Here is a 14,659-nt window from a genome sequence, read left to right on the forward strand (position 1 = left end):
CTAGAAAGGCAAGCTTGTTGAAAAAACAATAGAGAATAGTCTGAAAAAAAAACTGTAACAGGACTGTGGGCAGAATTCATCATTTCCTCTCTGGGTAAGATTTTTTTTTTGTCTGTGCTTCTGTTCCTGAGACATCTGTGCCTACTGCTGCTGCCTTCACCAGCAGTTGCAGAATCATCTAGGTTGTAGAAGACCATGAAAATTACCTAGTCCAACCCTTAACCTCACACTGACCATTCTCAACTCCACCAGATCCCTCAGCGCTTTGTCAGTCAGACTCTTCAACCCCTTCAGGGATGGGGACTCCACCACCTCCCTGGGCAGCCCATTCCAACACCCAACAACCCCTTCTGGGAAGAAATGCTTCCTGATAGCCAGTCTAAACCTTCCCTGGTGCAACTTGAGGCCATTCCCTCTTGTCCTGTCGCTTGTTCCTTGGTTCAAGAGGCTCATCCCCAGCTCTCTGCACCCTCCTCTCAGGGAGCTGTAGAGGGCGATGAGGTCTCCCCTCAGCCTCCTCTTCTCCAGACTAAACCCCCCCAGTCCCCTCAGCCGCTCCCCGTACGACCTGTGCTCCAGACCCTGCACCAGCTCCGTTGCCCTTCTCTGGACATGCTCGAGTCATTCAATGTCCTTTTTGTAGTGAGGGGCCCAAAACTGAACACAGGAATCGAGGTGCGGCCTCACCAGTGCCGAGTACAGGGGTCATATCCCTTCCCTGTCCCTGCTGGCCACGCTATTGCTGACACAAGCCAGGATGCCATTGGCCTTTTTGGCCACATGGGCACGCTGTGGGCTGTCAGGAAGAGGCACTTAACAGTAAGACTCTTCATGGAGTATAAAGAATAATATGTACCTCTGCAAGGGTCTAGGAGATGGCAACATGCGTAGGAAGTTGCTTGTAAGCATTTTTCCAAAATTTATCCTAAAATTTATGTGCCAGCTTGTTTTTTATGCTCAAATAACTTGAATACTTATAGATAAACATTAAAAATACAGACAAGTAGAGGCATGACATCTTTCATAATGGAAAGATGTGTAAATGATAGTAAAATTGAAAAGTTTTATACTTTAAAAGAAGGTGTGAGACCAAGATATTCAGCTCAATTACACATGAAACTGTAATTCTCCAGTATATGTCATCTTACTAGAAGGTAAACCAGAAGACAGCAAATGCAAAATTTGCCTGTTTCTGGCCTGGTTCTCAATTCATCCTGTACTATTTTTGGAATTTCACTGTCTGTGTGATGAAGTAACTTAAAAAGAGTCAAGGTACTTTTTTTCTTGTTTTTTTTTTAACTTTAAAATTGAGCATGTATCAGTGCTGTATATGTGCTTATTGGTATTAGAATATTCAGTTAATTATTGTTAATTCTTATCGGTGACATTTTCCTAAAACTGTTGTATGTTGAATGTTATAAAAGGGACCAAACTTAAAGTACATGCACTTCTGTAGTGCATAAAATCAAAATGTTTTACTTTCCATTAAAAAAATTAAAATAGACTCATTTCAAACAATACATTTATGACAAAATATATTTTTCAAGAAGAAAACCTGCAGAAATCAAGTGGTTTTCTTCCTTCAAGCAATTACTTGAGAATATAAGGCACCGTGTTACTGCATATTCCAAATCATGTAAATAGTTGATAAATACTAACATATCCAAACAGCTTAATGCAACATACTCTGAAGGAGAATAACTATATCTGGTATTTTCAGGATTGTTTATTACTGTTGCTGTTGTTGTTAATTACTGTGGAGCAAAAAGACTGACAAAATACTGGATAATAATATCCTGAGTTTTATCTTTATTGAAAAATACAGTTGTTACGAACAACATAGCTAGTTCCTTTCCGTCTTTTAGTATAATGTTTTTAGAAACATAGTGATATTTGGGTGATTTGATTAATGATGGGTTTTCTACTTAATGTGAAGGTAAGGTCTAAATAAATACATTAATCTCCCTTGAAGAAGCTTAAGTGATCTTTACAGTTAGTGTGTTCCCTGAGAACAAAAAGAACCCAGCAATTCAAGAGGACTGGTCAATTCCTTTCATGGTTTACCCTACCAATTTTCAGTTACCTTTTAGAAAAAGGTAACTATGCTGTATGACAGAGCATCAAGGAAAAAAAGTACCCAAAATGACTTCATAAAGTGTTCTGTATAACACATGCTCAGCTTTCTTGCTTCTACAGGAATACTTTTTTGACAAAACACCTTATACTATTATGTTTGGACCAGATAAATGTGGAGAAGATTACAAACTGCACTTTATCTTCAGACATAAGAATCCTAAAACGGGAGAATATGATGAAAAACATGCTAAACGTCCTGACGTAGACCTAAAAAAGTTCTATTTGGACAAGAAGACGCATCTATATACTCTTGGTATTGTTTAATTCTCACAAGTTTAAATTGGAAAGGAGGGATTAAACATGTGTTTCTGCCATGGAAGCTTTGTATTTGAGTCTGCTTTTTTGTTTGTATTAGTCTCTTAATTCTGGGGGATGGCTGCTTAATGATTTGGGCTTAAATGATTTAATGACTGGGCTTAACTGCAGGACATAAGTGGCCTTCAAATGCTGCTGTTCAATATTCAATTACAGCAAAAAACATCAGCCCTGGACAGCTGTTAGCGTGAAGAATTGATAAATACTTTCAGTACTTATTATCGTAAAAATATTTTTGAGATATTAAAAAACACACAGCTGTCCAATATTCTGGGAAGGTGTCAAGAGTTCCCAGGAATTCAGTTAAATCTGCAGCATGCTACATGTCACTCCTCTGCATGTTAAGAGTTCTCACTAACACCTGCATCTGCAGCAGAGTGCATGAACAGATATGTTACGGCATTCTCTGAAGATGAATGAATATGGGTTGAATGAATATGAGCTGGTTACAATTCATGTGAAATCTCTTTCTGTACCAACGAACAGAATAACAGAGGTGGAAGTTTAATTTCTTAGGTCTTTTCTCCCCCTTTTTCTAATTTCTGAGGAAGAATAAATAAACAATCCAAGAAGAATGGGCTAATCTGTTGCATACTGCAAGTCCAGCAAAATTTACTGTACTTTTGACCTTCCACTAAAGAATGGAAGGCATGTTCAACTGCTGTGCCATGGGAAAACTTACTGGTTTTTAAAATAGATTACTGTACTGTGCCATAGCAGACTTTCACTTCTAGATATTAAGTGAAACAAAACGCTGTTATGGTAAAGGAATGCTTATGTTCCTGTATTTGGGCTGTTCATTAGAAATTATGATTGAAGATACTTAAACTCAGATTGTGTTTATTCTGTTGCAGTTGTTCAACTAGACTCCATAGCGCTGCGTGAATCTAATGCTTTATGTGACTGATAACAGAAGTTTAAAAATCATTTCTTTGTATCTAAAGCGATACGGGAATTTAATTTTTGCATTTATGCATGTTTTAATACTGTTGAAAACTTGCAGGCTGCAAGAGCATCATTAGATGTTATCAGACTGTCATAAGCCTCTGGTTTTCATGACCCATCTTTATAAAACTTTTCATAAAAGTGGAACAGTATTTACTTTGAATTAATAATCTGTTATGTTGAATGGACATTTGAAGATACTTGTTAAGTGCTTATAAATGTGCTCACTGGTTATTAGAAATTGATCTGGATACAGTGTCTGTTGCTGAGTCTGACCACTGCTCAGTTCTATGACCCTTGCTTCTCAGTTACTCACACTTGCTAAAGTACTTAAACATTTGAAGGCAATTTTCTATATTTTCAGTCTGGCATTTGAGGGAAATGGCTGTCAAGAGATCTGAATCTGAGAGAAGATGCTGCTTTGATCCTTCAGCTGTGTATTGATGCAGTTCTTGTGTTTCCATTCTTTCAGGTGTGAAATTGTAATTTGGTAGCAGATAATGCCTTTTGGGGCAGAGGTTTGTCTTTCATTGTCAGTGTGTTTTTACATAAATAAATAAAGCAGAATTTTGGCCAGGTGGCAGGTTTTTGAAAAACCTCTTAGAATGTGCTTGGATATGTTTCAGCAGTTGAATTTGATAGAGGCTTTGTTTTTAGGGGCCTGATGCTGGTTACCTCTGCAGTAACAACTTTAATGTTTTGTGTCTGGATCCAGTACCTGAGTGGGGAGTCTGCCTCCTGCTCTGCTCGTGAGGATCCTGTTTGCTGTTTTTTGTCTTAAGTCTGTGCTTATTATATAGCTTTTAGTTAAAGATATTTATAAAATGAATCCTTCCCTTCTTTTATACAAATTTCTTCAATTTAGTGCTAAAGCCAGACGATACATTTGAAATGTTAATTGACCAAACGGTTGTCAGTAAAGGAAGCCTTCTTGAGGATGTGGTTCCTCCAGTAAACCCTCCCAAAGAAATAGAGGATCCAAGTGATAAGAAGCCTGATGATTGGGATGAGAGACCAAAAATACCTGATCCAAATGCTGTCAAACCAGATGACTGGTAAGGAGAATGTTTTTATCTGTACAATACCTTTTACATGCAGGTTATTAATTTGAAAAATTTGACTGGTTTTATTTTGGGTTTTGCTAATGATGCTTGGGATATGTTTCACTAAGAAAAGCACTGAAGTTTGAAAACATCATTGAGGTGGAGACAAGGATCTGCTACAAGGAGAGAAATAAAAGTTGTGCTTTTTGCTGCTTTTGCACCCTCTGTGGTTGCAATTAATAACCAAGATTACTGTACTTGAAAGATTAGGAAGAGGTGGGTTTTTTTCACCCCATAATCTTAATTGACATTCATTGAGTTCTACTTCTGTGTGAACTACTGTTCATACCGCAGCTCAGAAAGAGGAGGAAAAACTTAATGGGAAGACCTGACTGACACCTGCCAATTGATGGCAGCAATTTCTAGGCTAAGTAGTACTCTGAAAGAATGTCAGTATCATTCAGATATTTAGAAACAGATAATTGGATGTCTAATTCTCATGATCAGTGTGTCTAATTCTGTTGTGCCTTTGAAAATGATGCCTTTCATGCCAGTTACAGTCCTCTGAACAGAACATTGGTTCAAAGTCAGGCTGCTGTATTTTCTAACATAAGTCTGTAATTGAAGGGATGAAGATGAACCTTCCAAAATAGAAGATCCCGATGCTGTTAAGCCTGAGGGATGGCTTGATGATGAACCACAGTACGTTCCAGACCCTAATGCAAAAAAACCAAGGGACTGGTAAGAGCTTGATTCAATAAGTGCAGGTTGTTAACATGCCTTGCAGATAAACCTACCTATTCTCTGTGTCAAATTGTGAGTTGTGGATCAGAAGTCAATCCATATCTCATTGGCTTTTGAGGTAGTAAGTTGTAATGCGCAAGGTATGGCCAAATATTTGTTGTAGGGGCTGCTTTTAGAAGGTGATGAACATGTCTATTACCTTTTGTTTTCTGAAGATATATAAACAAAACAAGAATGTGAAGAACTTATTTGAAAGATGTGCTGCAGTGTTAAACTATGAAACAATTAAGTTGGTAACTTGAAATCATGATATAAAAGTCCTAAAGGGATCTGTAAGGATCTTATGGAGAACTGTTTCAAGCTGTCTGCAGAGGCAGGAATGTAATTGCATTCAGTCAGGCTGTGGTAATTATGAACATGTGACCTTTATAAAAAAAAAAAAAAAGGGAGGGGTTTAACACCCCTTAAACAAAAGTGTTTATACTGTTGGGTAAAGTTCTGTGAGGTGGTCAAAATTCTGAGGTTGTTACAGCACAATGTGTATGGACCTTAACTTCAGACTGACTGCCAGTGTTTAGACCAGTCCATCTCAAATCAGTTGTTTGTAATTTTTTTTTCTGTAGGGATGAAGAAATGGATGGGGAGTGGGAAGCCCCTCAGATCCCTAATCCAAAGTGTGAGACTGCACCTGGTTGTGGACACTGGGTGCGTCCCATGAAGAATAACCCGAACTACAAAGGAAAATGGAAAGCACCTATGATAGATAATCCTAACTATCAGGTAATAGCGATATTGTATGTTGTTAAAAGATAGGGTTCAACAAAACAGGCAAGTCAAAGTAGTATATTTATCTAGGCTTCTTTACAGTATATTTTGGAATGAGTCTCAACACCCCCACTAAATATTTTGAGGTTTTGTGTATTTAATTTGCTTTTTTTCTTTAAGTATACTAGAAAGTGGAAATGCTTCCTGTAGTACAACAATTTATATGTTAAAAGTTGCTTTTGCAATGATTTGTCCTGGTACCACTTGTTTAATATGCTGTGCAGAATTGTATTCTGAATGATGTTATTTAATGAAATATTTCTCTTTTGTTGGGGCTTTAAGTGTGGGTCTTTTAACACTTTTTCATAATTAAAAAAATGAAACCTTTCAGTAAACAGATTGACTTACTAGTTCCATTTTAGGGGAAGCATCAATTTTGGATAATCAAATTCCCCTCCTCCTCTCCAGATATAAGAGCTAATCAGTTAGATGTTAAAGAGACTTACTTCGTATTAATTATAGATGGGGAGTACTTGAATCTGATTTCTTTGAGCTTAAGATTCTAAGTACATTTGTAAACAAAATTTGTCCAGGTATCATAAAGCTGAATTTCCCTTCCCTAAAATTTTTCCCTAACGCTTCCGGTTACAGTAGCTGTCGGTTTGTTTATATGTACTGGAATGGACCATGTGTATCATGGGATGTAGTTCCCATGGAGCCACCAGATAATAGATGCTTACCTTGGAAGATTCCATTGCTGGCCACAAAATACTGGCCTTGCCCTTAGAAAAATGTGTGTGCTATATTGATGAGCAAAAGCCAAACATATATTGCCCAAGGAGAGACTAGAGGAAGAAGTAATACCAATGCCTTATTTTCTGCAGTATTAGGAAGTTTGTTTCCTAGACTTACTCTAAGAAGTTTACAAAGACTGTGCTTGGAATCACCAGTTCCAGGAAGAATGGAGATACTTTGTACAGTCAGTTATTACTGTAACCCTGTAGGGACAAAAAAAAAAAGAGGTCTGCCCTAAGCCAGAAAATTGAGACCCATCTGCCAAAATCCTATAGGCTGTTTCCAATCTGTTTTTATGTAGGTTAAACTCCTCTGCTTGTCTTGTTAAAGAATGCATTTTAAATAGTCAGGAAGTTCTAATTATTTTAGAATTTGTTTCACAATGTGATTTTTACTGAGGTACTGGTAATGTGATTACGCTTTTTTTTTTTTCCTTAAAAGGGAATCTGGAGCCCTCGGAAAATACCTAATCCAGACTATTTTGAAGATCTTCACCCATTTGAGATGACCACTGTCAGTGCTATTGGCTTAGAACTCTGGTCTATGACATCTAATATCTACTTTGATAACTTCATTATATGTTCAGAAAAAGAAGTAGCAGATCGTTGGGCAGCAGATGGCTGGGGCTTAAAGAAATTAGTAGCAAGTGCTAATGAGGTATAAACTTTACTATGTTCTTGATAGCCAAAAGTAATGAGGAAGATGAGTGGGAGGAATTTTCTGTTGATTAATACTGACAAAATATTAATTTGTGTGCAACTAATAATCTTGCTAATCAACTCTGATAGTTTTTTTTCTCATTGTTTGGTGCTTTACCTTTCCCAGATCAATATCCTCTTGAAATTAAAAGGGTACAGCATTTTACTTCAACACTTAGTGAGAGATTTGCTTTTTTATAGTTAACGAGTCTTCTGCTGTTCACAATGATACTAGAAATTCATTACCTGCCAGCATATGGAAGCTGAGTGAGTTACACTCAAAGACCTCTTTTTTCCCCCTTTCTTTTCTTTTCACTTGTGGCAAACTCTGTTTTATATGTTCTTTCTATGTTTCCCTCCCATGAAGAATGGCTAGTCATGTGTTTTTTTTCTGGTTAATAGTTTTAGGCCTTTGGCTGCTTAGATATATTTTATGCAACTCTAAAAATAGTGCACGTCTGTTTATGGAGCTGCATCTGTTCTTCTGTTTCTGTGTGTGCATCCACACTTTCTTTGTATACTTCACTTGGCCAGGTGCCACGGCTTTTTTTCTGGATCTCTTTCCTGTGCTGTAGGATGAAGTTCTGCTGACATACAGGATCGTGAGCCCCTCTAGTGGCTGCCTTTACTGAGTACAGTTTCTTTTGAACAGTTCTACGTTTTCTTTGAGTGGCAAGAGCAGGCCTGCAATTGTGGGAAAGTTGTGGTGGCAGATGTGGCTGAATCCTGACAGCTGCTGTTTGTCACAGGATGAGCAAATAGCAACAGCATATCTGCCTGTGTGATTAGGAAAGCCACCTCCTCCCACAACCGTGTCTTTTTCTGAAATGTCTGGGTTTATGTCCAAACCTGCATCTATACCTGTACACAACAGGAAAAAATATTTCCTTGAGTCCCCTCACTCCACTGTGCCCCTCAAACTTCCTACCTTAGTTGCTGATGCACCTTTTGCAGAGGGCTTACTGGAGCAGGCACTTGTCTGTCCACCTCTTCTCTGTAAGTCAAAACTGGGCTGGGAGGACTGTTTACTCTCTGGATAATTGGCTGTCAAAGAAGAGAATGTGGTAGTACAGATAGAGCAAGACATTGCTCTTCAGGAGGCTGGCTGCTGCTTCGAGGTTCTTGATGCTTTGGGAGCTTTCAGCTGAGTTAGCACAGCATGGGGAAAAAATAGAGTAGCTGGGATGGGTGTAAAGTGTGAGGTTACCAAAACTCTAAATGTTGCTTTACAAGACTGAGTAGTGGCCACTCTAGTATATTTGGAGTACCAGGTTTGTTCCTTCCTACTTAGCACCTGCTATTTGTTTGCAGTCTTTCAAGTTGTTACTTTACTAGTATTGAAATCCGGTATTGTTTTAGTCATTAAAAAGAAAAGGTAAAGAAAGGTTTTCTTTGGGCAATGTAAAGCTTAATATGTATATAGTACACTTTATAAAATTATTAAAGTGCTGAGAGGGATGTAAACACAATCTTTTTTTTTAAAAAAATTGTTTTTAATATAGCCTGGTATGTTCAGTCAACTGGTGACTGCTGCTGAAGACCACCCATGGCTCTGGCTTCTTTACATCTTGACGTTAGCTCTCCCTGTTGGTCTAGGTGTGTTGTTCTGCTGGCCAGCAAAGGTTAGAGAAATTTCTTATTTTTAATTGCTTTGATTCTTAATACCTTATTTGAAAACTAAGCATCTGTGCAACAATATGCACTTCAAATGTGCCATTGATATTACTTAGCTTACAGTGATTGTTGTCTTTAATTCTGAGTTTAAATATAAATTGATTTTTAATTTGTTGTAGAAATCTGATGAAGATATTGACTTCAAAAAACTTGATGTATCTAAGCCAGTTCCAAAGGGAGAACTAAAATACGAGAGAGATGAGTTTGAAGATGATGAAATAGAATTAGAAGAAACAGAAAATGAAGACACTGCTGAAGATGGTAAGATGAGCAAGCCAGCTTGCAGTTTGATGAAATGTAAAGACATGAATAGGACTAGTTCATGGATTTCACTGCCAATAACTACAACCAGTTATCTTAGAATATGCAAAACCTGCCTTGCTCTGAGCCTTCTTTTTCTCTTAGACAACCTCTAGCAAGTGGCATTCCATGGCTAATAGCTCTGATAACTACAAGCAGAAAGTAAGGCTTTCCTCAGTATTTTTTCCCTTTTAAGAAATTAACATGCTTCTAACAGACATTTTATGTTTGTAGACAGTGATGCATATTTTCTCCCTTCTAAATACTTTGTATATTGAACACATTTGAATGGTTCAGATGTATGTACCTGAAGTGGTTAAAGTCACGTTGTTGTCTTCAAAATGTGTCTGGAATAGTTTTAAGTCTTTAACATAAGTCTGTCTGCTTGCTCCTCTGTGGGAGGGTTGTATTTTGAACTATTGTTTTGGTCACTGATTCTAGTAACTCTTGCTAAAGCTTGAAAATAGAGTAGACTCAAAATCCTGAAGCTTCCTTTGTGTTGCTTTCTAGCAATGCATTGCCTGCCTGCAGAGGCCTGTCCTGCTGCCCCAAGGGAGAAATTCGGTAGGTTGAGCTATACTTTGGCGTCTAAGGATAAAATAATCTTCAGTTACTCTATCAAAGATTACTGGTACTATTCAGCTATGACTTTGTTCTGTTAGCATTTCCCTGAGTCTGTAGTAATGAATAAAAATCAATTCACCTGACTTACAGTGCATTATCTTGACTTTCATGAGAAAATCCTAAGCCTCAGACCTTTGCAAGATTCTGCCTCTTACTTCACTTTTCCTTGGTAGGAACAAAGAAAGTGACAAGTGATGGGCATAGAAAGTTAGAAACCTAGTAGACATTCATGGTTGGCATTTTTTTGTTTTGTTTTAGTACTGACATCACTTTGTAATGCTGACTGAAACTTTATGGGTTTTTTCTGTGTCTGCACTATGTTCCATGAGTGTTGATGGCTTCTGCCTGCATGATTTAAAAGCTTACTCAGCATCAGATGTTGCCATACCAGTACTTACAGAACTGAGTAGGTGGGTGGCATGATGCTTGCCACACCAAACTTAGTCCATCTGCTGTACCATTCAAGAGCCTTACCTAGGCATTTAATTATTTTAGTTATGCTACATACATTTTTTTATATTAGCATAAGTTGTAGATACAGTATTTCAGCATTGTATCTTCTACATTTTCTTTCTGACGTTCTCGTTGCCTCTGGATTACAGAATCTGTTTCACACGGTCTTGATGCAGAGCACAGATACATTTTGTACCTATATGCTACTGTTGCAAGGCTGAGATACCTGAATGCCATTATTCTCCTGTTAAGTCAGTCATTTAGTTAATTACAGCACATCATTTAATATGACAAAGTGCGTGTTTGAATGCCTGGACCTTATTTCTAACAATGTTGGAACACTGTTTAGCTCCCACAACTTTTAAAGAATTCCACTTGGAACAGCTGTTTATGATGTTTCAAAAGTAGGTTCCATTTTAGACCTTTACTTTTAGTTACTAAACTGAACACAGAGTAAAACTAATAGCTTTTGTATGACTACTCCAAGGTTTTCAAGTAAATTCTGAGCTTCAGAGGGAAGGATTACACTTTGCTGTCATATGACTTCCCAGTTTCTCTTTGTGTAAGAATTGCTTAGCTTCTCTTAGATTTCTGCCACCTTTTACATTTGCAGGTTGAAATTTTCCCTTTTTTTCTATCATGCTTTTGCCTCTTCATATCTGAAAGCCTTAGAGAATTTGTCTTCTGCCTCCTTCTGCTGATTCTTTTTGCTACAGAGAGAAGAGAAATGGAGGAGACAAAAAGAGAGTTTATAAAGGATACAAAAAAGATGGGAAGGGAGGCTCCTCCTTCAGGTACTGGGGAAGGGAAGTAATTTGGGCCAGGTCTTGAAAATGGTGTCTCCTTTCTGGTTTTTGCCCTCTGCTTCTTTAAGGGTAGAACTTCAAGCTGGTGGATGCCAGCTTTCATCAGATACGTATGTGAGTTTCTGTTGAGATTTCTCAGTATGGTATCTGTAGTCATAAATATTTTCTACTGGTCTCTTTGGATCCTGTTAATTTTTACGGTTACTTCATAGTTGGCATCTGCTTTTTTTGTTTTCTGGAGTTGAAGGTAACAGGGTTTGAGCTGTGTAATACTGAAGGACTTGACATTCACATTTTATCATAGGGCCATTAAAAAGAAAGAAGAATGTAGCACAACAGCAAATTTCAGAAACACTTGTAGATTTCTTTGGCTCCAGTGAGAATGGGTTGCTGGCAGATTGCTTCTTGAAGGGCATTTTCTGTGGGATTTACTGTTTTATTTTGTTCAATGTTAAATTTTGGGGCATTGCTAAAGGATGATGTGTTCTTGACTTGTCCACTCATCTGCTTTGTCTCCTTGTTTTCCTTGCCCTCTATAAAAAATATTTTAGGAAGTAAAAGAATGTCGCCAAGAAATGGAATTTCAGGGGAACAGTCTGAACCTTATTTGTGAAGTTATACATTAATTTATATGAAATACTGTTTAGTATTAGACTAACTTCAAATTAATACTTCTTAAATACTATAGTCCAATTCTGGATTTTACTGCTTTTGATGTCTGAAGTGGTTTGTTTTGGGTTTTTTCCCATCTATTGAAATTATGGGAGGTGCTGGATTTGCATCATTTAAGATTTCTGATCTCTTTATCGGAATATGAGCAAAGGCTTTGAATTTTTGCCAAGCTCTTCTGTTAAGGGCCTATTTTTAGAACAGAAATCTTTGTCTACATCTATCTAAAACTACAACCTCCATTTTTTTGGTCATATTTCTCCTTTTGATAACAATAGCACAGACATTATTGTAGACACGTACAAGGTATATTTACAGATGGAAGACTAATTTCTTAGAGCTTCACTAGTTATTATGAACTGTTTGGCTCAATTTATAGCTATGCTGTAGGCAAAATTTCTGATACTCCTACAGAAGTCTCAAATATTTTAATAAATCAGGGTTTTCTAGTTTTTCATCCAGAATCAGGAGAGTTGCATCTTACATGTGACTACCCTCTGAATTTGTGGTTACTTTTGTTTCAGTTTTACTGAGCTGAAACAATTGGGGGGGCGGATGTGAGTGTTGGCTTTTTGGTTTTGGTTTTTTTTAACACTGAAGTAGTGCTTATGAGACGTAGGCATGACCTGACAAGGATAGAACTGAGCACTGCTTCATTACTGTTTTTAACTGAGCCACCGGCAGACTGTTAAGATGTAAAATGCCTTCTTGTATCCTTTCTATCAGAGTTCTAGATCTGATTTCTTGTTTACTCTCAATAGAAAGTATTGCAAAGGGTACTTAATTTCCAGAAATTCTCACTTCAAGACCTCAGTTTGAAGTAAAAGAAGAGACTTGCCAAACCCCAGTAACTTTTCTCTGAATCATGCTGTGGTTGCTAAGATTTGGTTCTTATAATTAGCATGGATACCTAAAATGCAGGCATGGGAGTGCCAGCTTGTAAGTACTGAAGCCCAGAGTGGAAATCAAAACAGTTGGATACCAGGCCTCCTTCACAAAATATGCAAAATACAGAGAGTTGGTTACCCTACAAGGGCAACCTATGTGCTGATCAGAGAGCAGCCTAGAATTCACAGTATTTGGTTCATTCACTGCTCTTCAGTACAGTGACGTAGCCTCAGTATAACACAGAAACTTTCTCTGTGTTGCTTAGCCTATAGTTTGTCCAGGAAATTCTGGAGAGTAAAAAGGTATATTCTTGGGTGGGTTTTGTTTGGGGTTTTTTTTTTCCTATGCAGTCCCTTTCAGTTCAAAGGTGTAACTGACACGAGGTCTCATAGAAAGTTTACTGCTTATGTGAATAGTTTTATCCTAGTAGTGCAAGCTGGATGTACTTTGAGTGAGCTGAGGGGAGTATGGTGCTTTTCTGACCCGTTTCTGCATTGCAGTAAGGCATAAGAAGGGGGTAAGCTCAGAGCTGCTTATCCCTCAACCAAAACAGTATGCCAAAAGAATTCCCTGCTGGAGAGTGCCCTTGGGATGTAGGCATCCCCCATGGTGGATGACTGATATCTGCAATATTGTACTTCACTACCTAAATCAGAATTTACTCAGATTTGGGATGCCTGAGTCATCCTGTTTTGGACTCTGGTCTCAAAACTGCCTAATACTTGGATATAAAGACTTCCCTAAAGGAAACTAACCTAAGGTTGTCATTTTAGTCAGTCACAAGTCTGAAGAGAGTATGTGTTACTGAGAAAAAAGGCTAGGCTGAAGCTGTTAAAATTGGTGATTAATTTCTACTAACTCATAAGAATTATTCTCTCTGTATCACAGAGATGCTTTTATGGGTTATTGTAAACAAGCAGTTTATTCTAAGACTGAAATTGGCTTATTTTCCTTACTAGTGTGTCTGGATATAGTGCATTTTGAATGTAGTTCTGTTTACAAAGCAAAAATTAATTTCTTCTGCAGAAGGTGAGGTTGAAGATGATGAAGCAGCAAATGAAGTTGCAGTTGGAAGTCAAGAAGATGTTAATTCAAATAAATCTGGTTCAGAAGATGAGGTAAGTTTGGGTTTTTTCCCCTTATTTTCTCCTTGCCCTTGTCCAACATCACACTTCTAAGCCCAGTTACCTACAAGAGTTTTGTTTCTGTTGAGCCATGAAACAAATTGTCTTTGTATTTGACACCTCAAATGCTCTGTATAGATTTGTGAAACATGTCTCTTCCTATGTAATTTTGGCTAGGAGGTGATATTTATTGTAAAATACAAGTATAGTATGGAAGTGATTGTACACGTCTCTAAACAGGTAACTTTTTCACAGGAGTACAGTTTTCAACTGGTTATTAAATGAATTGCAAGTCTTGAAAATTTGGGTGCTGCAGTAGTTTTGCTTTTTATCATGCTACTTAATTGATGGAACATGTGCTTCTAACTGAATAGCCTTTCAGTGAGACCTAGAAAAACCTTAAGCTTTCAGTTACCTTTTTTGTTTTAAATCCAAAATAAGGTTTTAAGCAAAATTTACTATACTGGTTCTGAATTCAGCACCTGCAGTTTCATTTTTCCTTGTGCGTATCAATCCAGTCACCAGATAATCTATAAACTATTTTTCAGAATATAACACTGTAGAATGGAATTTGCATGTGCTTTTCTTGCTCATCAACTACTCATTATCCTTTCATTTAGAAATTCTAGTATGTCTGAAATGCTTTAGACCCACCCACAGTATTTCTGTTGGTCATTTTG

General features: G+C 37.6%; 1 protein-coding gene across 9 annotated transcripts in view; it reads left to right on the forward strand.

Annotated features, from left to right (window-relative positions):
- The window catches only part of CLGN (calmegin), a 31,950-nt gene that overhangs the window by 13,557 nt on the left and 3,734 nt on the right, over nucleotides 1-14,659 (forward strand). For 6 of the 9 annotated variants that reach the window (XM_074905056.1, XM_074905053.1, XM_074905055.1 and 3 more), the window contains exons 8-17: nucleotides 2,197-2,389; nucleotides 4,262-4,451; nucleotides 5,067-5,180; nucleotides 5,807-5,963; nucleotides 7,185-7,400; nucleotides 8,944-9,063; nucleotides 9,235-9,376; nucleotides 9,926-9,979; nucleotides 11,209-11,286; nucleotides 13,882-13,973. In XM_074905056.1, the coding sequence (XP_074761157.1) occupies nucleotides 2,197-2,389; nucleotides 4,262-4,451; nucleotides 5,067-5,180; nucleotides 5,807-5,963; nucleotides 7,185-7,400; nucleotides 8,944-9,063; nucleotides 9,235-9,376; nucleotides 9,926-9,979; nucleotides 11,209-11,286; nucleotides 13,882-13,973 (1,356 nt within the window). Of the gene's footprint in view, nucleotides 1-2,196; nucleotides 2,390-4,261; nucleotides 4,452-5,066; nucleotides 5,181-5,806; nucleotides 5,964-7,184; nucleotides 7,401-8,943; nucleotides 9,064-9,234; nucleotides 9,377-9,520; nucleotides 9,547-9,925; nucleotides 9,980-11,208; nucleotides 11,287-13,881; nucleotides 13,974-14,659 lie in introns of those variants that run through there. The other 3 variants (XM_074905058.1, XM_074905060.1, XM_074905059.1) reach the window with 3 other exon arrangements.

This window comes from Athene noctua, chromosome 4, assembly GCF_965140245.1.
Source record: "Athene noctua chromosome 4, bAthNoc1.hap1.1, whole genome shotgun sequence".
In the NCBI taxonomy this organism is placed as follows: Eukaryota; Metazoa; Chordata; class Aves; order Strigiformes; family Strigidae; genus Athene; species Athene noctua.